Source organism: Numenius arquata, chromosome 4 (genome assembly GCF_964106895.1).
Source record: "Numenius arquata chromosome 4, bNumArq3.hap1.1, whole genome shotgun sequence".
Taxonomy (NCBI): domain Eukaryota; kingdom Metazoa; phylum Chordata; class Aves; order Charadriiformes; family Scolopacidae; genus Numenius; species Numenius arquata.
This window is the reverse complement of record NC_133579.1, coordinates 31,276,195-31,298,796: the sequence shown is the minus strand read 5'-3', so window position 1 is coordinate 31,298,796 and position 22,602 is coordinate 31,276,195. Positions and strand designations below refer to the sequence as shown.

Sequence of the window (22,602 nt, the reverse complement as noted above, 5' to 3'; positions counted from 1 at the left end):
TTCATCCTGCAAGAAAATCAGACATATTAACTTCCAATACTTTTGAACTTCTCTCACTGGAGCAAGCTTCAATCCCTTTTACATATTGGGTTTAATAGGAAATTTGTTTTCACTGTTTCGAACAATAAAAAAATCATTGCAAGAAGCTATGTGTGCTCCTGGTGGAATTGTAAACTCTTTGGGAACAATTTTCACATATTTTCCAGCAAAGTTAAACGGCTTTGTCCCAGATTCTAATGCTACCCTGGGGGGATTAAACTGTTTAGAGGTTGCATCCAGTTCTGCACAGATCCCAGGAAAAACATACTTACTCATCCTGGCTGCAAATTTTTAGGTGAGAGGTTGAGCCGCTGCTCTGTGCAGCCCGTGGGCTGCAGAACCACACAGTTTTGCCAAGAGACAGAAAACACTGGATCGCTTTCAGGGCTGGGATGAATAATTTTCCTGAACTAGTACAAGAGAGGCCACAGAATTCTTCAGTTCATGGTTCTCCATGAAGCTGGGAGGAGCACGTTGATGCAAATCAGCATGCAGCCCAGGGTCCTTAAATTGCTGTACTTACTAAATTACTTTGTGATATAGTGACGTAGTACTTTCAGAGGTCTTAACCCACTATTTTTAAACCAACAATCAACAACAAGATGGAATGACACCGGCACAAAACGAACTAAACAGCAAGCTTCCCTGCGGTTATAAGCACCTATAAAATAATTTGTAAACTGCTAAGTTCAGATTTGACACAGCACTTGAGCATACGCCAATCTACAGTATGTAAGTAGTCCCTCCGGCGTACATCTGTGAAGAGGAGGGAAGAGAAGAACACTGTCAACTTAGGAAAATATTTGAGAAAATGTCACGCTCCGGAAGTGCACATGTACTAAATAATGTGAACTCATTATGAATACTTCAACTCAACGAACACTTTCTGAATCCTCTAATACAGTGGACAAAGTAAATCCAGCAAATGTAAATCTGAATCGACTTAGACACAGAATCAGATGATTTGAAAACTGATGAAAAAGCTATAAAACACCAAAAAACCCAGCAGGGGTCAAAGGGCAGGTGATATCTTCTGCCAACTGAGCTCATACCAGCTTCTTACACCCGGGGATTGTTTTAACCTTTCACATTTCTACTTGTTCCTGATGTACATTTATATCTTTTGGGACAGGTGGAGGGGTCTGTTGCTTTTAATCTTGAGAAATCAAGCCTGCAGACATCACGTGTGATGGCTAAGTAAGAACTGATTAAAAGAAGAAACTGAGGCAGGCTCTTACAATCCCTGTGTACAAACAGCAAAGGGTAAGGACAGCAGTAAATGTGCCTTCGGCATCACCAAATGCTCCAAAGGCAGCCCCAGCACTAATCCTTCCTCCCCGTTAGCAGCATTCCCACCACTGCTCCTACACCCAGCATGTCTCCACTCGGCATCAACACCTTCCTACACATTTTCAAGGAGAAGGTGGGTGAGGTAGAACAACAGGGTCCTCCCACGCAGCATAGACCGGGAAATTTAGCGATTTAGCACAAATGAATAACTCAATAGTTTATCTTAAGTGGAAGAAATTAGACCTGCAATAATTGCATTTTCTACATTTTTAGTATTATAATAGATAACACAAAATAATGCAAACATTTTAAAATGCAAGAATAATGCAAAATGACTTCTGTTATAATGCAAAGCAAATGTTAGCAACCGGTAGCATTTAAAAAGCAACAATAGGAAATAGATCAAATGAAGCACTAATTTATATAGCACAGGAGAAATGCAACTGCTCTACAGGCTATTTCACACTGTAAAACAAGAAAAAGATCAATTACATATAGCCAAACCTATGGAAGAATAACTAATCTACAGGACCTGAAAAGTAGCTTTGTATACAAATTTCCAGACAAAATGTAAATACGATTTGATTTCTTGCTGAGCATATTGCTCTAATTTTTCTAATACTTGTGTTGTTTTATATTTTCTGTATTACATATGAGAAAATTACATGTTGATGAAGTGCCCACTTCCTTTTAAATGCTGGCACCATTACATTAGAGCTATGTTAACAGTCACCATTTGAGAAAAAAAAAACACAAACAAAAGTTGTCACTGTAGTAGGTCAAAATCCTACTTTGAAAAATGAGGTAAATAAAAGCACAACTATGGCCATATAAACCTAAAAGGGCTTTCATAAAGTGCATTGACACATTCCATTGTGTCAATTCCTTCAGGAAAAAGATTTTGCAAATGTATATCCAAAGCAAGTGTTAAACTACTGTTCTATATTGTTTGAGTTGTGATATTCGATTCCTATTTTCCAGGTAACACAACAATATTCACTTAAAAGCAGCAACTATGGGGCAACAAACATATATATGTATATTTTTGTATAATTTCAAGTAGGGCATTTAAGATGCTTTTATTCTGGTAAATTTACTCGAAGGGCTACTATACATATTTTGTGTGAATTGCTGAAGAATGGCATTATCAATTAGACTTAAAAAATCTTTTACACAGCAGTTTCATTTCTGAAAATGGAAATTCATTAAAAATGATAAGAAGAATTAAAGAAGCTGGAATCAAATCCAGCCTTCGGATTATTCCCCTAAGAACAATCATACTGCTTATTTTCTAGCCATTTGACTCAACAAGAATTTATTTAGGAATGTTTTGCTGATGAAACAGAGACCCAAACATTGTAGCAAAGAATTAAATATACCATAAAAAGACAGAGTTGAAATTTCAAAATAACTTGGCAGAGTGATTAAGTGAGTAAGCAAGTACTAGGACAGATACAATGTGATTCAAAAACTCCAAGCAATTTACTAAATTTTTTAATTCATTTGAGGCTTATTAACCTAAAGTGTCTGGAGGAGTTGTTGATTCATGGATTCAGTTGACTGTATGTATTCAATCTCAGTTTTTCATCCAAAACCAGGTAACAATCACATGAAATAAACACAGCAAAATTCACAAAGCTGAGATCCTTAAGTTGTTAATGTCCTCCTGGGAACCTGAATGCAGGAAAACAGAAAAAGTTTAGATCACAAAAGAAACCAAAAGACAACGCAGAACTGTATGGTTAATATGCAAACAAAAGTGCTGTATTTCCACATTTGTATTTGCATTCTGTTAACCAAGTTTGGATTTAGAGCTTTCAAGTTAAATGTTTGCATTTTTATACAGAACAAGAAAGAATTCTCTCCTTGATAAATCTACAGTACTATGCAGAGCTTCATCCTTCCTCTTAGGTCTGGCTTTTTAAATTTAAAGCTCTCAAAATATTATAATCAGCTGTGGTGCTGGAAGAAGGAACTTCAATTACAGAAGTCTATTCACACCTTCTTAATGAGCTGAGACCAGGTAGCCAAATCACATTCCTAACTCTATAGGCAAGTAAGAGACAGACTCTTAAGAAACTATTCTTTAGCATTTTCAAATGGTCAATGATGCAGTAAATTAGATTATCCCTAACCTGGAACAAACTTGCAGCAATGAAAAATGGATAGGATAATAGCAATAACGTTACAATAGCATCTATTTTTGGAGTATGTCTCAAGTATTTAGGTACAAACAACCTACAGTGCACAGTCCAAAGGTTATTTCTGCTACTAGATTTGATTAGGAAAATATTTTTTCCCCATCATAAAAGAAATTGCTTTTTCATTGAAAGACTAAACATTTTCAGAATCTTTTTTCAGTGAAATCCCAAATATTTTCATCATATACAATTTCCATGCAAATATTTTCAAATTCAAGTAAAAACTGTTTCTTCATAAAACCAGCTCAAGCTATTATATTTACATGATATCTTCAAGGTATTGTTGTAGCCTAATATTTCACATCAAGAAAGTATTTGAAAGATGGCTTTGTCGAAATTTCTGTACCATAGCCTTCTAATTAGCAGAGGAATTCCTAAATGTTGGCTTGGGGCGATCCACCTTTTAGAATAAACAGTCCAATAGATCTCCAGCCCTAATATACAATACTGCTGAGAATTTTGACTTAATTCCAGTTGTGTGGGTCCCCTGCCTTCATCTTGTGTTCATACAATATACTCACAGTAATGGCAGCAATTATTTCCATGTAAAATAATACTTTTATTACTATATGCAATGAATTTGTAGCTTCTCATATGCTAAATGAAATTTGGCAACTAAACCAAAATGTCAGTATCATATGACAACGCAAGAGCAGAGCAACAGGAAGAGTTCTGCAGAACAGTGGCAAAGGCTTGGGAACTTCAGCGCTGCTATTTTGAATATGTCTGTGCTAGCACCAATGTCCACTCTTTTAAATCATTTTTCTGTACTAGTATATACTCTCCTTTGGAAGCTCTGCTCTTTGATTGATCTTAGAAGCAAAACATCCCTTTCACAGTAGCTTTTGACATTTAAAAATGATAGGAAGACTTTCATTAATAAAAGACAAAACAAAATTGTAAACTTCAGACTTTTTTTTTTACTTGACAGCAAATATAAAATAGCTTAAAAAGTATCTATAAACCTCTTCTGAAAACTCTAATCATGCAGGTCTTTATTTAAACTATAAGAAGGCTACCTGAATAACTATTCAAGTCTGACTCTTGGGATGGTTTTGAGCTTCAGCTCTAGCCCACCTACATTTAGTTGTCTATATGTGTGTTAGATGTCAAAACTCCTATTAAATTCAATGGAAATCTAGTAGACATGCCCAACAGACTCTGCAGAGTTCATTCAGCAGCAGATGTCCTACCCCAACCCCATGGGCTAGGTAGCCCAGCATTCTCAGAGGCTCCACTGGCCCAATCTGCATGGCCTTGAAAAAGAACTACATACCCAGCATAGTCCTGACTTCTAAATATGGGGGCAGGAGGGCGGGTACCTCAAACTTGAGCTCAATATCTAGCTACTCCTTTTATGCCAAAGAAAATCCTGAGTCTTTCCCCAGAGAGTGGGGGATTGTCTATGTATGGATAAAACCAAAATCAACAAGAATGATTTAGTATCAGAATCAAATGACCAACTTCTTCAAATGTTAAATATTTCTCTCACGCTGCTTCATGTCCTTGTTTTTATTAACATACCCACTATTTTCACCAGCAAAACAAAGAAGAAAATTAGGATTATGCTGTGATTTCCTGGACAAGTTAAAAGGCTGTGCAGCTTGGCACACGTTAGTCATAAAAAATGACCCTTTTTGCAAGATTATTGTAGAAAAATGTTTTTATTGTCATGAATTATAGATTCAAGTCCTTCCTGTTGACTACATCATTGAATTCCATTCTAAGACTTCTTACCCATAAATCTTGCCACACAGTAAATTTGAAAACTTACAAGTAATTCTCAAGTGCTCAAATGAAAACATGCACTCTGAATGCATGTGTAATAATATATAATAAAGAAATTCAGAACAAAGCTTTTCAGAATCAAAAGGGTAGGCACCGATCCAACATCAGCAGTTATTTTAGCTCTAGTTTTCTTTTTAAGTCATCAACACCAATGAAGAACCCACACCAATGGGATCCCTATAAACCATACTTTAAACACTTTATGGAAGACACTGTTTCCTCTCCAGGGACTAAGCATCACCTACCATGATCAACTTGATCCTGTGGCATCCAACTCATAACTAAAAAAAAAGTTAGATTTTTTTTATTTAAGTTAAAAAAAGTAAAGTTCTGGTCATTCTCTGAGACACCATTTCTGTTCATCAATTCTCAGTGAAAGTCACAGACTTTGGACCTGCAGATATCCAAGCTGAATCACTAAAACAGATTATATCTGAGGATGGACCATGACTGACCTGCCTGGCTTGAATCAGGAGAGATGAAACACTAGACGTAGGATCAGGATATGCTGAATACTAGAGTATCAAGGCCCTATATGGAAAGCTTCCATCCATACAATGGACTTTCTTTAGGGAAAGCAGAAAACTGAGATATATGTGTATATGTATATTCTATATTCACTGGAGGAAATTTATCCATGCAAAGATAGGAAGGACATAAAGTCATCTCTGAGATAAAATGCACATTTGGCTACTTGTTATCACTTATGCTGAAGACAAAAGTCAGATTAAAAGATGCAGTTTATATTTTGCTTCTTTATTGCTATGTTTTTCTTTTTTTATGTACAATATACATTTTTGTGCTGTTGTGTCTGTGACCGTCTTTCTTACATCAATATTTTCTTTTTAATACATATACTTCTATTTATCTCTGAAACAGTTAACTGTATAGCCTACCCCTTCCTGCATGTTTTACTACTGATAACTTGTGATGAACATTAGGTCAATAAAACTTGCGTTTCATATACTATACGTATCCTTAATATTAATGGAATATTCAAAGGAAAAGCTTGTTTTAACCTGCAAGACTATTATCGACAACCACCCATCAAGCGGGTTAAAGTATCTGGGTCACAAAACTAAATGTATGCATTTTGTATGACAGACCATTTTGTCCTTGGAGTAGATCTTAGCACCACAAAAGCATTTAGCCACCCCATTTTGTGTAATGGTATTAAATAATACACATAGCATCACTTTAATAGTTTATGGTTTTAACTTCAGCTCAGGTTCAAATGAAATTCAGGACCACAAAAAACAGGTTTAAATGAGCTAATCAAAATACAAATTTAAGCCAAATTCTAAGTTCTATGAAGTACAAGATGCCTTTACATTTAACATTGCTTGTTTCACAAAAAAAAAGCACAGCTTTATTTGCTAGCATCCAATAACACCAAGAAACTTAGCTTGTGCTACCTCGTTATTCTGCTCTAGAATCCATTTGCTTAGTAAAGTGGTTCCTTTGGAGACAGCTGATGTCATTATCATGATCCAAAAAAGTAGGGACTATTACAGATATGTGATACTATTTTAATAAAGAAAAATATTTAAAATTTGGAATGAGCATACCCATGGTTTTCTTCAGTACCCCAGAACATCCTAAATAGGAGGCTTACTTCTTTTGGCTCTCTTTGACTTTGAATAACCTTCTTCTTTCTGTTAACAAAAAACAAACAAAAAGGCAAAAAAAAGTAAAGCAAACAAGCCGTAATACTAAGCTAACAGCTCAACTAAAAAGTTGTTTCTGAGTGAAATGCTTAGTTGAATGATATGAGAAGTAATTAATAAGTTTTTAATTTCCAACAAAAAGTATGTTTATATGTACAGTGGGTATATAAATAAAACCAGAGCTATTTTGAAAATACCCTTTCACATGCTGGCAGCCAAGACTTTCAAACCCAACTGATCATTTTTGGTGTCCAAATTTGAGATAATGACACAGGCTTACCCTTCAGAGAAGTGTTTAGCAGTGTCCCCAGTCAGCACCATTGTATTTTAATCTGGAGAGAAGAGGAATCAGACTAACGAGCACTGGAGAGTCCATCCCTACCCCAGCTAATAGACAAGTCCCCCTCCTATATCTGAGACTCCAGCTGAGGCTTCCACCTCACTTGGCTCCAGCAGTGGCCATGCTGCACTGGCAGCATGGCAGGCAGACTGTGAGAATTTGCTGTCTCCTGCCACTTCCCAAAAGTAGCTTCCAGTGCTCAGGCTGGTACCTGTGCTACCCAAAGCCTGCCTGGAGGGAGAGGAATGGCATGGGGCACTTGTGACACATGACTGGGACAGGACAGTGCCCCCTTCCCCATCCCAGTAGCGCTGCCAGACAGCTCTGCTTGCCCAGTCTGCCCAAGCTGCAGAGCTAGCTCCATGCTTACGCTCCCTAGCATGGCTGAGTCATTCCCAGTGGCAGGCAAAGGACTTCAGCACTTAATTCTTATTATGGTGGAAGTCTCTCTTCAGTACTCAGACCCCTGGGGTTGTTATTCTTATAACCACAGTTATTTTTAGTTGCTGGTTTTCTTTGCTTCTGCATGAGACCGACTCCTGACTCTTCAGTGCTGGGCCTGTAACTAGTGACTCAGTTGTGGTCCTGCAGGAGGGCCTTTCCCAGCTGCAGTTGGATGGGGCCAGCTCAGAGCAGCTGGGCTGGCGTTTCCCCCACCAACTCCTCTCTTCCCTGCTGCAGCCTGAGCTCTAGGCCATGAGCGTGTTCCTGCAGCAGGCCCCTGAGGCTGCTCTACTGGCCCTTTCTGAACTGCATGGAGAGCACAGACTGTGCTCCTTTAATTACCATTAGAAGTTACAGAATTGTCTTGCATTTGGTTTTAAAGGCACAACAAAACAAAAAGATGACAGATAAAATTTAATGTTAATAAATGCAAATTAAGTGGAAGAATGTGAATTGTAGATACATACTCTTAAGTTCTTAACCAACAGTAAATGAGTACGCTGACAAGGTAAGTTTATATAGTGCAACATGTGACTGGGCAAAAGCACTTCATATCAAGCATGGGTAATGAGACCTCAGATGGTCATGCTTGAAATGAAATAGAGAAGGCAAGGGAACCTGAGTGAAAAGGGACTTAAGTGCGTGCAACTTCTCCTCCTGCCTTGTTTTGTAGAGTTATTGCACAGTATTTTCATTTGGCTATTAGCAGAAATAATACATATATATCTATGTAAGAAAATAAAATTGTACTGAGCGTTGGAGACTTGGGACCTGTTCCATCTAATGGGCCTAATTTTTAGGTAGTTAAAACATAGAGAATGTGGTCGTAAGGAGAAGGAGGTGGAAGACACAACTGAGTTTTAAAGAACTGATACAAACAGAAGTGTAGCCCAGTTGTAGGCAAAAGCAATATTTAAGAATGAAAAAATATTTTTAAGAGGAATTTAAAAGTGCACACTATTATCATTACAGCAGCATCCAGAGGAAAAAGTCTTAAAAAAAAAAATCATATTAGGAACCTATCTAATTGATGATGATGATCCCATCTAGTAATACAATAACAACTTAAATATATTAAATAATTTAGGGAATATAACTTTTAAAAAACCCAGAATGGATTACAAATAGCCTTTTGGAACTCATCTCTACAGAATGTGCTGAATTTAAGCACTTAAGATGAGACACTTCAGAGCCAATGAGAATGCCCACAGTTGTATTAAGCAGAATAAAATGGTTTTCTGTAGAATCAGAAAATCTGCTCCAGAAACATATTTACATTAAGTAACATCATTAAACATTTCCATTTTAGTAGGACCTTTTCCAGGAGATAAAATGCACACTTGAAGTAACAGTAACACAACCAATGTTAATTTTATCCAGAGCAGGCTCAATAAGATTTCTTGGTTTCCCTGTTTTAACTGTAACATGCTAAAATTAAAAAAAAAAAAATAAAATTTCCTTTTTATCTCTTAATTCAGGTTTCTATAGACCAGATTAAGGGGTATACGTGTTGGGGTTTTTTACCTGTCGTCTTCTGGTACAACCTTTCTTTACAGATGCTTCTGCATTGCTCTCCTTGACTGAGGAAGTTGGTTTTGAGGTCAGTGTTTCACATGTCAGATACTCATTCCCTGTAATCATCTTAAAGTATAGAAGTTTATACCTTCATTAGCAAAAAAAACTCCAGTATTTTTCTGCTTGTTAATATGACCTACCTTTTCAAAAGGTGTCCTCATAACACAAAGTTGAAATAACCTACCAAATTACGTTTTATAGGTGAAAAAAGTGATAAGCACAACACATTTCATCTATGTGCCCGATCTGTGAAATAACATCCTCATAAAAATTGCTCTGAAATCAGCTCAGCTATTTATTTTATTCAAAAGCAGGCAGAATAATAGAAAATTCAGCTTGTAAAGTACCTCTAGTGGTCATCTAATCGTAGCTTTTACTCAGAACAGAGCTAACTTCAGAGTTATATCACATTACTTTGGGCCCCATCCAATCAAGTTTTGAGAATCTGAAAGGATAACAACTCTACAACCGCTCTGTGCAATTTGTTCCAGTACATAACCACTCCCACTCTGAAGATTTTCTTTTTTGCTTATGCCCAGTAGGAATTTTTCCTGTTGCAACTTGTGCTTTTAGTGAAATTGTAATAAAACTTGTTGTCCTGGTTTGGGGCCAGCCCAGCCCAAACCACGACGCTTGTATTTGCAAAATATCCATGTTTGTCTAACAGCACAATGCCTTACAAACACTGCAGTCACCACTACATAACTGATGAGGTTTGAGATTCCTTCCAGGAGCTGTTCATTAATATGGTTTCATATAAAGACAGACTGAACACCAAAAAATGTTCACCATGTTAACCTCATACAATTCTTGGTAAACTGAAAAACTGTCATAAAGAAAGGAAAACCAATTATCCCATTTTAAAAGTCCCAAATAAAAAATGTATCTCTAACAACACCGTAAATCATCTTCCCTTTTGGAAAAAAGCAGCAGTGGCTGAAAACATTAACTCACATGGCAGAAATTTTAGAAAACTATATTGAGAATGACAGTAGAAAATGATGAAAGCAATGCTCTTCATTGCTTAACATTGTTTATACTGAATTTGTGAAAACCAGTGACAATGAGGCCTGTTATTTACTGTACCTGTTCAAAGTTAGATTTGGAAAGACGACTGGTTGTCTTAGCGAAGGAGTCGCTGAGAGTCTGCTTAGAATGGCAAGCTGATTTATTTTCTTCATTTTTGGCAATGCACATCATATCATTTAAGAGAGATTCATGAATATTTAACCCTGCTCCTTCATTTGATCTCTTTGTTTGTTGCTGTGATAAACCAAAATTTGTCATTTCATTGTCTAATTTCATTGTCTGCAAAGGTTCCTTCTTTGACTGGTGAGGTTTCTCAAGAACTTGCACAGTATTTTGACTTGCAAACTTTTTTCCCCTTCTTGCACTAGAAGTAGGAGATGCATATCTATTCAAACTCAGATTAATGTTCGATTTCTGAAGCACTGACCCAACGTTCTTAAGAAAGGAAGGAGAATTTGCCTTTTTGTGATTGACTTCACTTGAATTCCCACCTAAGTTATCAGAAAAATCAGAATTAGTCATTTTTCCACTAGACACTGTTCTCCATCGAAATACAGGTATACCGTGCATTGTATTTGTTTTCGTGTTCATTACCTGAAGTACGCTGCTATGAGTAGGATTTTTGACTGACATATTTTCAGCAGGTTTGTAAACTTGAGCTGTGCTGGATTTGCATGCAGTTAGCACAGAAGATGAAACACCCATATTTTTTATTGCTGAATGTCTTTCAGCATTTTCTCTTTTCTTCCCATCCATTTGATTTGTGGTCTTTCCATTCATTTGCATCAACTTTCCTTTGAAAATTGGTATAATTTTGCTGACGTTTGAGGGTGGGAGTTTAAAGGCTGTATCTACCGGCATTCCAAAAGACTTCACAACTGGTAACTCCAGTACTCCTGGTATTTGTCTATTATTCATTGATTTCTCTGTTGCTTCAATGCTAACCTTTTCTGTACCCTTCCGGCTACTTGAAGAAGTGTGTGTTTCTGGCTCTTTGATCAAACGCTCCATCCAGTGGCTGTTTTCCATACTGCAGTGTGAAGAAGTTCTAGGCAAAGTCTGTTTTCTTGGAGGAGCCTGTGTTAGAGATACTACACAAACCATCTCACCATCCAATTTCATATGCTTTGATTTTATTTCCTGCAATACAGCAAGAGTTGCTAAATTGAATGAACCGGATTTAAAAATCTGATAGTGCCACCTAATGCACTGATATATGTATCTACCTAATACACATCACAATATACAACCATACGTTTCCCTGTTTTGAATTAGAACGTACTATATTTTTAAACAATATTTTGTTGTCACTATAAATTAAGATTTGTTTTCTCCTCCCCCCAGTTCCTTGTTTATAAACTATGCTGGAATATTGTATTTCTTGGAAGGAAAGACTTAAATTACAGTCATTATCCTGGTTTATGCTTTCAAAGTGGGTAATGCCCACCCCTTTTGAGGGGGGTCTGCAGAGACTTTGACTGACAGGGCTCCTCATTTCTAAAGACTTCTAAGGGCATCTGTATTCTGAGCAAAAGACAGTTTGGATGTCTACAAAAACTGCAGATGACAGAGGAGCCATTCCAGCTTTGATCACTGAAGAGACATAAATGAGAACTGCTTTCTGAAAGAGGATTATAGTATTTTAGAATCTCTGCAATTTCTGTCACTACTCTTTGTTCAGAATTAATTACTTCATTTCTTCTTTCACACACTACTACCAAATAAATTTGAGTCTCAGCCTTTGTCACAACCTCAAATTAAAGGAGTTTTGCTTGCTTGCCTTCTTTCCATCACCAGCCATGGAGTAAATCTTACAGCTTGAGTGTTTTAAAATGCGTAGAACTTTGCATTTTAAATTGCGTTTTAAAATCCACAGAACTTTGCTTTTCTCGGGTTTGTTTTTTTTTTTAATAAATTGTTGTAGTAATAATAATAATAAATAATAATAATAGTCCTTGTTGCCTTGTTGTTGTTATTGTTATGAAAGAGGTGTGAGAAAGTTCTGGATATCCAGCTGTAAAATAAGGCCTATAGAATTGCGAATATTGATAGCAACTAATTAACACTAAGTCTAATTTTTTAATGGCTTTGTCATGTGAACAACAACATAACAATGGCAAATAGCAATACATTTAATCACACATTTAATTAAAAGTTACATGATTGATAGTTATTTGTTGTGAAAAGCAATGCTCTTACTGTGTTCTGAATATGATAAACACCACTTCATACCATGAACAAAGTACATGTCATTACTATATTTATAGAAAAACCTTACACCCACCGGAGCCCTGGAGAGTTCCTGTGCAGCATAAAGCGCTTTACTTGTCATCTTTACTGGAAATCCACATAGATGTGAAAGATTACGCTTCATGTCAGAAAGAAAAGAGTTCAACACACTTTCTGAATCTATTCTAGGGAAATACTGCACTGGCTGACTTCGAATGCAACTTAAAGGGTACCTAAGTGTTCAGGGATACATAACAATTTTTTTTACATTTCTATAGTTATGAATCACCTTCACTGAGAGGAAACCATGAACATGCCTAAAGCTTTTTCAGAAAGGTGAACAAAAGCACTTAGTTTCTTTAGGGACTGATGCTTATAAAGTTGACTTCAACATGATTATACCAGAATAATCTACCATGCTAATGATTAGTCAATGTAAGTAATCCTTAGTCTAGTCTTTCCTACCAGGAAAACTCTCTTCACAAAAATAATCTTTGTTGGCCATATTTTCACAGTAATTTTACTGTTCCTTTTACATCACCATTTAGAGTAGCATTATCATGTTTGCAGAAGCTGTAAAGCAAGCTGATCTATTTGACAATATTATTCAACACTAGGACAAAGAGATTTGACTAAATATTTTGTTCCAATTTGTCTAGTGAAACAATTCTCCACTGACTTCTATGAAATTATGGAAGAAGAAAATGTGGCACATTCAAAAATGAAAATTCAGAACTTCGCTGGAAGTGTAGTACAGGAAATGTAACAAAAATATTCTGAAAGGATACGTAAAGAATCTTTCCCCTATTGGTTTGAAGTAAACACTGAAGTATATTTTCGTCTCTTCAAAATCCTCTGGAAGAATATATCCATACTTTAAAAAAAACCAAAACAACACAAACGTATATTACAAATACAAACTCAAGACGTCCAAAAAAGGTAGGGGAAAACAAAAGCAGTGTATGTTGTTTCTTACCAGGTTCTTCCAGTGCATCTGAAATTCTTCATATGAACGGAAAGGAGATTCTGGAGGAATTACGTGGCTGATATTTATGATTTGACCCATTTTCATGCTGTGCATAGGTAAAGAAGGGATGCTTAGAAATGGTGTCATAAAACTCAGCTGAAAATATACTGGACTTTTGGGAAAGAAAAGTAAATATAATTTTTGGCATTGAAAGTATTTATGAATTATTTTTATGTTTTGAGGACTAATACCTTTAGCTCATAAGACAGAATAATAGCAATATTTCCTGAAATATAGAAAAGAACTTGGCACCTACAAGTCTAATTTCTCTTGTCTGTAACACTCACTACCAGTGAATGTAGAACAAAAGCATATATATCACTACTTCTCATATTTTTATGATGAAAATCATAGGTGAAAATAGAGATAGTTTGTTGCAAAGGTAGAAATACATTTTTTCTTTAAATTGACACTTTCTGCTAAAACTGTATTTGAGAAAAATTAATGCTCTTGCATATCACAGAAGTAGCAGAGAGATTGCTAAAATTGAAATAATGTTTAAATGTGTAAATTTTTGATTCACTAATTAGTCTCCTTTTTTATAACATTGAGACCATAAAAGAGAAAGATTCCTGAATGTAAAACAGACTGTAAAACAGAAGCTTTCTCATCACCAGTATCAAATTCACAATTTGTGTGGCAAACGTTCCAGGAAATGTTTGTTTCTGCTGAAATGTAAACAGAGTCCTACCTTGGCAAAACATAGCACCAGTTACTTAATATTGAATGTTGGTGAATAACTGTATTTTCATTGCTGTCAAACAGCTTTAAGGCGTTTGCTGAAATATCAAAATCTCCCAGCTTAAAAGTGCAAAAAAAAAAAAAAAGTTATTTGCAACTATTTCTACAGCAGTACAAAATTAAAATTTTCAAAAAGAATTGTGTAGCACTACACTGAAGCTTATACATTATTATTCTTTTATCAGCTCTCACAGACTGTTTATATCAGAAGATATTCCCATTATCAAACTGCACGCTATCCTACATTAGAGCCTACTCTTCCAAAAGTTATGCAAGTACAAGGTTTAAAGGTTATTTAAATCAGTGAGATTTAAACTTTATTTGAAGTGTTTTAATAAATAAGAGTACAGAAGGAAGTTCTCAAACTGAGAACTAAAGTCTAAATCAGAGACATATGTTTGACAGTCTAGTAATTGTGTATGCTATCGTGCCTAATGAAGTGCGAAGATCCAAGCAACAGAATAAATGGGACACATAGTTTCACCCTGTGAGAAGTCAAAAAACACCACACATTTTCACAATGTGAAAATATTTGACTGCAGGAGCCAATCAAACACTGAGAATTGAGAAACCTTTTCTCTCTATATGGTCTACCAGGGTTTTAATTTATTCACTGACAAGAAGATCTGGCCATTTCTGTTTTTAGAAAAGTGTTAAAATGGCCAAACTGATAATGAAGCTACGTCATGATTGCTTCCATCATTGCTTTGTGTCATTTTGGAATTGGATTCCTATAGATAGATTTAATGTTTAGGCTGTCCAACTAGGTCACAGATGAAATCCTATTCTTTTATTCTAAGAAAGAAGAATTTGGATCAGAAATACTTGTTTTTGAAGAAATCAGCAAGCCTCACTAATATGCCCCTGTATGTATGGACATATTCAGCAAAAGTGATATGGCTGTCAGAAAAGATGGTAACTTTTCAACCTCGATCATTGCTTAAACAATGTATTAATTATGCTGACAAGCAGCATAATTCAAGCTGCTCCAGTATTTTGGAAGCTGCATAGAAAATGAAGCAGATTCCAGAATAAGTATACCCGGGGACTTTAAACATAGTGCTGACAAATTACCTGTAGCTTCACTTTAAAGATGTTACTCAAAACTGCCTATGTATTACACTGACATAATGAATGCCTTCTAGAAAACACTCCTAGTAGCAAATCTAGGATCATGAAGACACTTCACTACTGTATTGTTAGCAGTTTTTGAAAGGTTTCTTAATTAGACTAGAATCTCAATTTTACAATGCTTGCTAGAATGCATCAATATAGATATAATATGGATGTTATGCACTTATAACAGATGCAGATAGTGAATATGATTACTGTCTTAACGCTACCAGAAATAAGCACTTCTATACCCATCGTGCTAATTGCAAGTCACCTAACAGAAGATAAAGACTAATACGTCAAACACACGCACAGGAAGTATAATGATTTTATACCTCAGGGGGTGGCAACCGAATTGAGCAAGACTCCACACTGATGCAAAGCTGTTTCTCTGATACATTGAGGTCTAGAACTAAAATAAAAACAAAGCACAAAGCTCTGTTTTGAATTACAGTTCATCTATTAGAAAGCTAAACCAAATGTTTATTTAAAGTAATTGTTAATCAAAATGCTGCATTTGAAAATCAAAAGCCTAGACCTCCTCATCATGAAAATCAGTTAGTTGCATTTCAACTGTGAAAAATTAAAATAATAATGAATTGCTACCCATACAGTACACCTCCCTAGGAACTCATGGCTGTCCATGCAACTAGATGCTTGAGATTCATATCCTTCATATACAAACACCCATTTTCAAAGCAAATGTAGTTCTTGAAACTATTGGCTGTTCTGAATCATCTAGCCCAGTTCCACATCCAGAAGTGGTCGATAAGGAAAGACTATATGAGCAAGACAAGCATCTATTGACATGTCTCCAGAACATCCACACAGCTCTGAGCAAGCTCTAGCACAGGGACTAAAAGTATTATGTTCCTCAATGTTTGTCCCTGCCACAAATTTAGGCTTCAGTATTCCCAAATGTAATCTTTAACTTTCATACTGGGATAAAACCATTACTTTGTCATTTCTGCAATAGCTAAGCAGCATGCTTTGTGACTTAACTTTTGTGAACAGCAAACACAGTACATACAGGACAGACACTTTAGCTCATTTCTCTATCTATTATTATGGAAACTTCACATCACTTGCAAGACTCATAATTTGAGGTAAATGCATTTAATTGTAATAATCATAACTTTAAAATGGTAAATTTCAATCTATGGCTGTAGAAAAATTACCTTTTTTGTGGGTAATTTTTCAAAGGTGCAGTTGAGCTGGCAACTATTACATAGAGAGCATCATCTGCCATAAAGTATATTTTGACAGAGGTTATTTCAGAACAAAATACAAAAAGACATGTCGTTGGTAATACCAAGATCATGGCAATATGAAAGCACATAACTATACCTTGCTCTCACAAGTTTACTATTAATGGAATATTGTACTTACCAACAGCATTTTGCCTTCCTGAACGAGACAAAAAATCTTTTCCTTAATAAATAAAATAGACATTATTTTCTAAATCATATGCCTCACATCTATGCAAAAAAAAAAAAAGAAGAAATCCCACAGTTTCGTTTGCGTATGTCATGAATGCTGAAAGGTTTGTTCCTTTTACGGAGAGAAAATCCTTCTATCAATAACTTTTTACTGATTCATTAACATCTTATATAGAAATTAAAAAAAAGATATATGAAAATATAGTAGTGGACAGCAATTTATACATTGTTTTTTCCTCACAGTAAGGAAATTACACATAGAATTATTTTTAATTGACTAACAGTTAATAAATTTCTCAGGTTCAAAAGGAAATCTGTATAGTATTACTACATATTTTACCATATATCGTCAGTTTTGCCCAGCTTTAGCAACATATATGATTAGACAAGCTGCATGTACCAGGGTCACATTCCTGTTCGTCAATGTCTTTCGTTGAAATCAGTTTTATATCAGCTACCATCTAGCTCTCTACTTCTAGATGCTATTCCTAAATAAGTTGATTTCATTCAGAGAACTACATATTTTGAAGATACTGAAAAAAAGATGCTGTTAATATTGTGGCTGAAGATAAGACAATAACATATACACTTTTCTCAATGTATATTTCGAATTATCTATACAATTGCTCTACTTAATAAGAGCACACCACAGTATCTGAAACACCTCTGTTTTCCTATACTTTGGCAATTCACATTTATCCTACACAGGAGTTAGTAGGGAGATGTCAGGCAAAGGAACTACCATTTAAAAAGACCGAGCTTGGTAGAAGGACATGGCCTGACAGAAAAAACACTTCTGTATTAGAAAAGCACGCAAACCATGTGCAGAAGGGCCACTGATGAAAGCATGAATCTCAAAAACAAGCCAAATTTTTAGAAAATATTTGCTAACCAACAATATTTGGTTTGGAAATTATTAATCTGGTATGTTGCATTCAGTTAAAATAATTATTTGATCTATTGATTATTTGAGCTGAGGAGGAAGATGAAAAAGTGAATGATTTGTCCATTCACATTGTTAACTTGAATCACTGAACTTGGATAAACGAACAATAAAAATGCAATCAAAGAAAAAAAAATCAGAGGGTAAATGAATGAAATAATTGAACATAATGAATGAAACGATGGAAATTAAATAATTATGGAAATTAAATCATCAAAAATAAATGCAACAATAAAGAAAACTAGATGCTTGATCCCTGACCCAGGTGAGTCAAATACCTTGCACCAAGAGATGACCAGCCTTGTTCCATCTAGGTGCAAGTCTGGCTGTAAGAGTGTAGGAGAGACAGGTCTGGAGAATGGCTGAACTAACTGTTTGTGGTGCTTCCAGCTAATAACACCAGTGAGGAAAGAAAAATACACTATTAATAATTTAACAGATTTTTTTCTAAAGGCTTCAGTGAAAATTTTATCAAAGATACTGCTACTGCATCTTGGAACCAAATCTTAGCATGTTACACATCTTTACTTTCATCTACTTCTCTACAAGAGGAAGTTAACACATATTTTGATGTAGGCATTTAGATTTCATGTGTCGTCAAGGTAAGTTGCTCTACAATTCTTTTAATGTTCTCACGAAGCTGATAAAAGACGTGGGGAAAAGATTAATTGAACTATATGGAGTACTTCACTAGATACGCATCTCTTTCCAAACAATGGCCACAACATCCAAAATTTACATACATTAACTCTGCTGTCAAACTCAAGACCAGAGAAATTTTCTTGCAATCTCAAGAACAATAGACAAATGTAGCTTTCTTCACCCAGCAGTACTACTCGCCTGACTGCTTGCCTGCCCTGCATAGCTTTCTATTGACGGTATTATTCAAGAAAAATAAACTAATTACAATGGGTTAAAAAGAGTTAACTAATACACCTCCAAGAAGATGTCTCTAATGAGATCCTACAAGGATCTGCATGCAGCTCACAGATATTAAATATGCTTCACTCTAATAATCTGCTGGTGTTGGAAAATCTAACCATGACAGGTCGGTTACATGTATCAACATAAAGCAGTTTTGTATGGTAAGCTTATTCAGTGTATGTCGTACTAATCCAAATACATATTTACACTTCTTGGAATAAAGACAAATACACCTGACTGGCTGTGCAAATGAATCACAAGCACCACTAGCTTAGATTACAATCAGTCCTTTGACTCAGCAATTTTAGTGCATCCACACATATATTCATAAAACTCACAAACATTCCATACTAGAAAACAATAAAGCTTATGCAAAATGGTCTAAAAATATATCAGCTGTTAAGGTCATTGGTTCAATTTCTTCTCTATGTTTTTCTTTTGTTTCTCTGAGACTGTCACATACCAACTAGATAAACCCAAAATGTGAATGGGGAGACAGTTCAGCTGTCTGAACAGCCTGGCCTGTGGAACCTACAGGGCACACGCAGGGGGAATGACACCAGCAGGGGAGCTGCAGGTCTTTGGCCTGAAGGCCAGGTCTGTTGCTGCCTTGAGGTCATCCATGAGCAGGATTAGGATCCCACTGAACCAGAGAAATCTAGTGAAATTGCTCAGGAACTTCTTAAAACCTTTGACTCTGACAAAGTATGCTTACTATCCCCAGATTCATAAGAGACATTTTGTCTATGGGACAGACTTTTTTACCCTGAAACTCAGCTACTGTAGTGCAAATTGCATGACCTACAAAAAATACTCATCTCTGGCAACAGCAATTGCAGACAAGCGTAACAATCTTAAGAACTGTTACATCTTTCAGTACTCACGGTAGCTCCTTGTTGCTCTATGTAGTCTTGACATATTCCTGATTTGTAAAATGGTATCTAAAAATTAAAAAAAAAAATCAAGTGTCTGAAATTAAGGGGTGTTTTAGCAAATCACAAATTAAATTCTGGTCCATCAGTGACTTTGCCTAGGAAAAACACGCTAAGGAATAATTATAGCAAACACCATATCCTGTATTTTAAAGGAGAATGATAACTGAAATTAGTTCAGGCATTTGTCATAGTGTAATCTCATTTCCAGCTAAAGATACATTAGCAAACAAGCAAAAGACTGCCCAAAACAAAATCACAGAACTCTGCCCCTGCTGCTCTCATTGTGAATTGGGTGGCATCTTACCAACTGAATCCATTCTGTTCCACAAAAGGCTTACCATCTGAAAAGGCCGTTTCATTAAAAGAGTAGAAGACATAAGCTGTCACCTATATTACTAATGCACAAAAATAAAAATTTGCTTTAAATGTCATAATTTCACTTACCCTTGGTCCTCAAACAAAACACTTCTTAGAGAAACATGTATGTTTGACGGATACATTTGACTCCTAGCTGTACTTTGGTTCACGCTGACCAAGAAGCAACAGACCTCACGTCCTTGGGGTGAACTTGTGAGCTAGAAAGCCCCTGGGTCATGTACAGGGGCATGAAAGTGTCTTGAAAAATATTTTGAAAGGTGGTTTTGAAACCCAAAAGTACAAGATAACCAAAGTACAGAACAAGATATCAGAGCTAAACTGAAGACATCGATCTTGTCTGTGCTATTGACTAGCAGCCAGCTACTTCACCCTATAAATATTAAAATCAGGACAGGCCCATTTTGAGCTCCCCCTGAATGGCAGCTGGCCTGCATGCCAGGTGACTCTCCCCTTGAGCAGGGACATCTCTAAAGGCTAGAGATTCCTTACCTGAGACTAAGAGATCCTTCCTTGCCCAAGGCAGAGAGATCCCTTACTGGTGACAGACCCTCGGTAAGTGACTGACAGCATGCTGAAGTAATACTACAATCATTACTAATCCATAATTCCATTAGAGATGAACCGTTGACCAAATATGAGACTGAGATTGGATCCAGCCACACCTAGGCTCCATAACGGAGTTTAGAAAGCAAGAGGGTCCACTCCGAACCTTGTGACTCAATGGGAGGGTCCTCTTTACTCTTCACACCTCCTTTGTATGTTTCTTCCATGCAGTAATTAATAAGTTGACCCTTGCCATCAAACTTCTTGAATCTTGTCAAACCACTGTTAAAACGTCGTTAAATTCCATCAAATTTATTAAACTCCATCAAATTATTTTACCTCAGTAAAACATATTGCTGCTTCACTCTTTTGAGCAAGGTGCATTCCGCTCATCTGCAACAGTATGTAACTACATAGACTTATTTACACAGTGATACTGACCGCCATTACAACTGAAATTTGATTTAGTGTTCCAATGACAGGCGCAGAAAGGATGTCTTGATACAGGAATAATAACTGTCTATAAGAAAAGGTTAGAAAAAAAATTAAAAAATAATTTTCAGTACTTGATTTTCTCAGCTTAAATTTATCTTCCTCACCTTCTGCAAACATAATAAATTCCACTTTTAATCAATTTCCAGTGGTTCAGTATAATATATGAGACTAGTCCAAGTTACTTGCTCTCAACACACCCACAGCAGTCTAAGACAAAGACTATGGGCCTTGGTACATGAACAGAACTCTCCAGAAGTGTTCCTTTTGGCAGAATTTCTCATTTCTTCCCTAATAAAGGGAATGACATCATTCTTGGTGAACACTGCGGAGTGTACATATGCTTTCCGATTATTCTTTTCACTCAGTCTCAACCTACGTAAAGCAACACAATAATTCGAAAGGTGTTATCTAAAGCATTCCAATTTTGCACAGATTAATTTTAACTATTTAGTAATTTGAAGACGGTGGCCTTGTTAGTTTTAGCTGATGACATTTAAAACACAATAGATAATACAAAATATATAGTAATGTTTTGTCCCCCAATACCCAGAAGTCCCTCACCACAAAAATTTATACTGTTTGCTGCTGACAAGAATTTTGCTGATTTTATTACAGGTAATTCTGGTACTGCTAATAAAATCCTTGAATAACAGCCACCAGCAGCTTCTGAAAATAATAGCCCTCACAGTTCTTTACCTGCAAATCTTTATCTGTGTATTCCTTGTCTCAGTTTCTGGTATGTGAGAACTCAGTGTTACAGTACTGGCACAGAGTTTTTGTAGCTCCGGCAGACTGACAAAGAACAGAGACTGGTGCCTGCTGTTATTCATGTTGTATGGTTGATTGACCCAAAACAGCAACTGGATCTTAAAAGAAAAATATTAATTCCTTTTTATAAGGCAGATATTTGTTTACAGAACTTACAGTAAGTTTGCATTTGTTTACAGTAAGTATATGGTATCAGGTAAATGAATAATCAGTTATCTTCTGATTAGGATTAGGTAGCCAATATAACATAATTTGGTCAACTAAAACAGACAGCTCAATATACTTTTGCTATAAATAATGCATTATATTTGAAAAAATAATTATTTACACCAGTCAAAATATTCAGAGTAAAGACAATAACAAAAGCATCCTTTCTACCTTCTTCTCAGTCTGCGTTGGGGCTGGAATCTCTCTGGGATCCAAGAACTGAGGAATCCCTCTGCAGTGCTGGTCCCCTTCTCTCTGGCAGGAAAGTTTAATTCCCAGGAGCTCAACAGAGATCTCCTCATTAAGTCATACAAGGACTTTAGACAGCCTGTCAAACAGAACATAAACCACAGAAACATGGAGGCACATTGGAAATCCTTTCCTTTTTCCCTACACCAGGCTCCCTTCCTAGTGATAAAGGGAACCCTGCACCTGTGCTCCCTGCTTAAATCCATCTCTTTTCTCAAGTGGCAGGTGAACACCATAT

General features: G+C 36.1%; 1 protein-coding gene across 1 annotated transcript; it reads right to left on the bottom strand.

Annotated features, from left to right (window-relative positions):
* Positions 1-6,916: 6,916 nt before the first annotated feature.
* Positions 6,917-21,970, bottom strand: C4H18orf63 (chromosome 4 C18orf63 homolog). The gene is made up of 13 exons (XM_074146868.1): positions 21,837-21,970; positions 21,087-21,165; positions 19,674-19,730; positions 18,144-18,255; positions 16,873-16,914; positions 15,819-15,895; positions 14,321-14,430; positions 13,579-13,675; positions 13,391-13,476; positions 12,658-12,835; positions 10,431-11,513; positions 9,294-9,410; positions 6,917-6,973 (listed from the first exon to the last, which is right to left on the bottom strand). The coding sequence occupies exons 1-13, from the start codon at positions 21,968-21,970 to the stop codon at positions 6,917-6,919; spliced, it is 2,229 nt and encodes a 742-aa protein (XP_074002969.1).
* Between the last annotated feature and the right edge of the window lie 632 nt (positions 21,971-22,602).

What these genes read in the sequence shown, in the direction of transcription:
- C4H18orf63 (XM_074146868.1), bottom strand. Translation starts at nt 21,970, where the DNA reads ATGAATAACAGCAGGCACCAGTCTCTGTTCTTTGTCAGTCTGCCGGAG. An exon ending in TGGTCATCTCTTGGTGCAAG is followed by an intron (nt 16,915 to 18,143) that starts GTATTTGACTCA and finishes TTATTTATTAAG; the next exon opens with GAAAAGATTTTTTGTCTCGT. An exon ending in AGATGCACTGGAAGAACCTG is followed by an intron (nt 13,477 to 13,578) that starts GTAAGAAACAAC and finishes TTTTTTTTAAAG; the next exon opens with TATGGATATATTCTTCCAGA.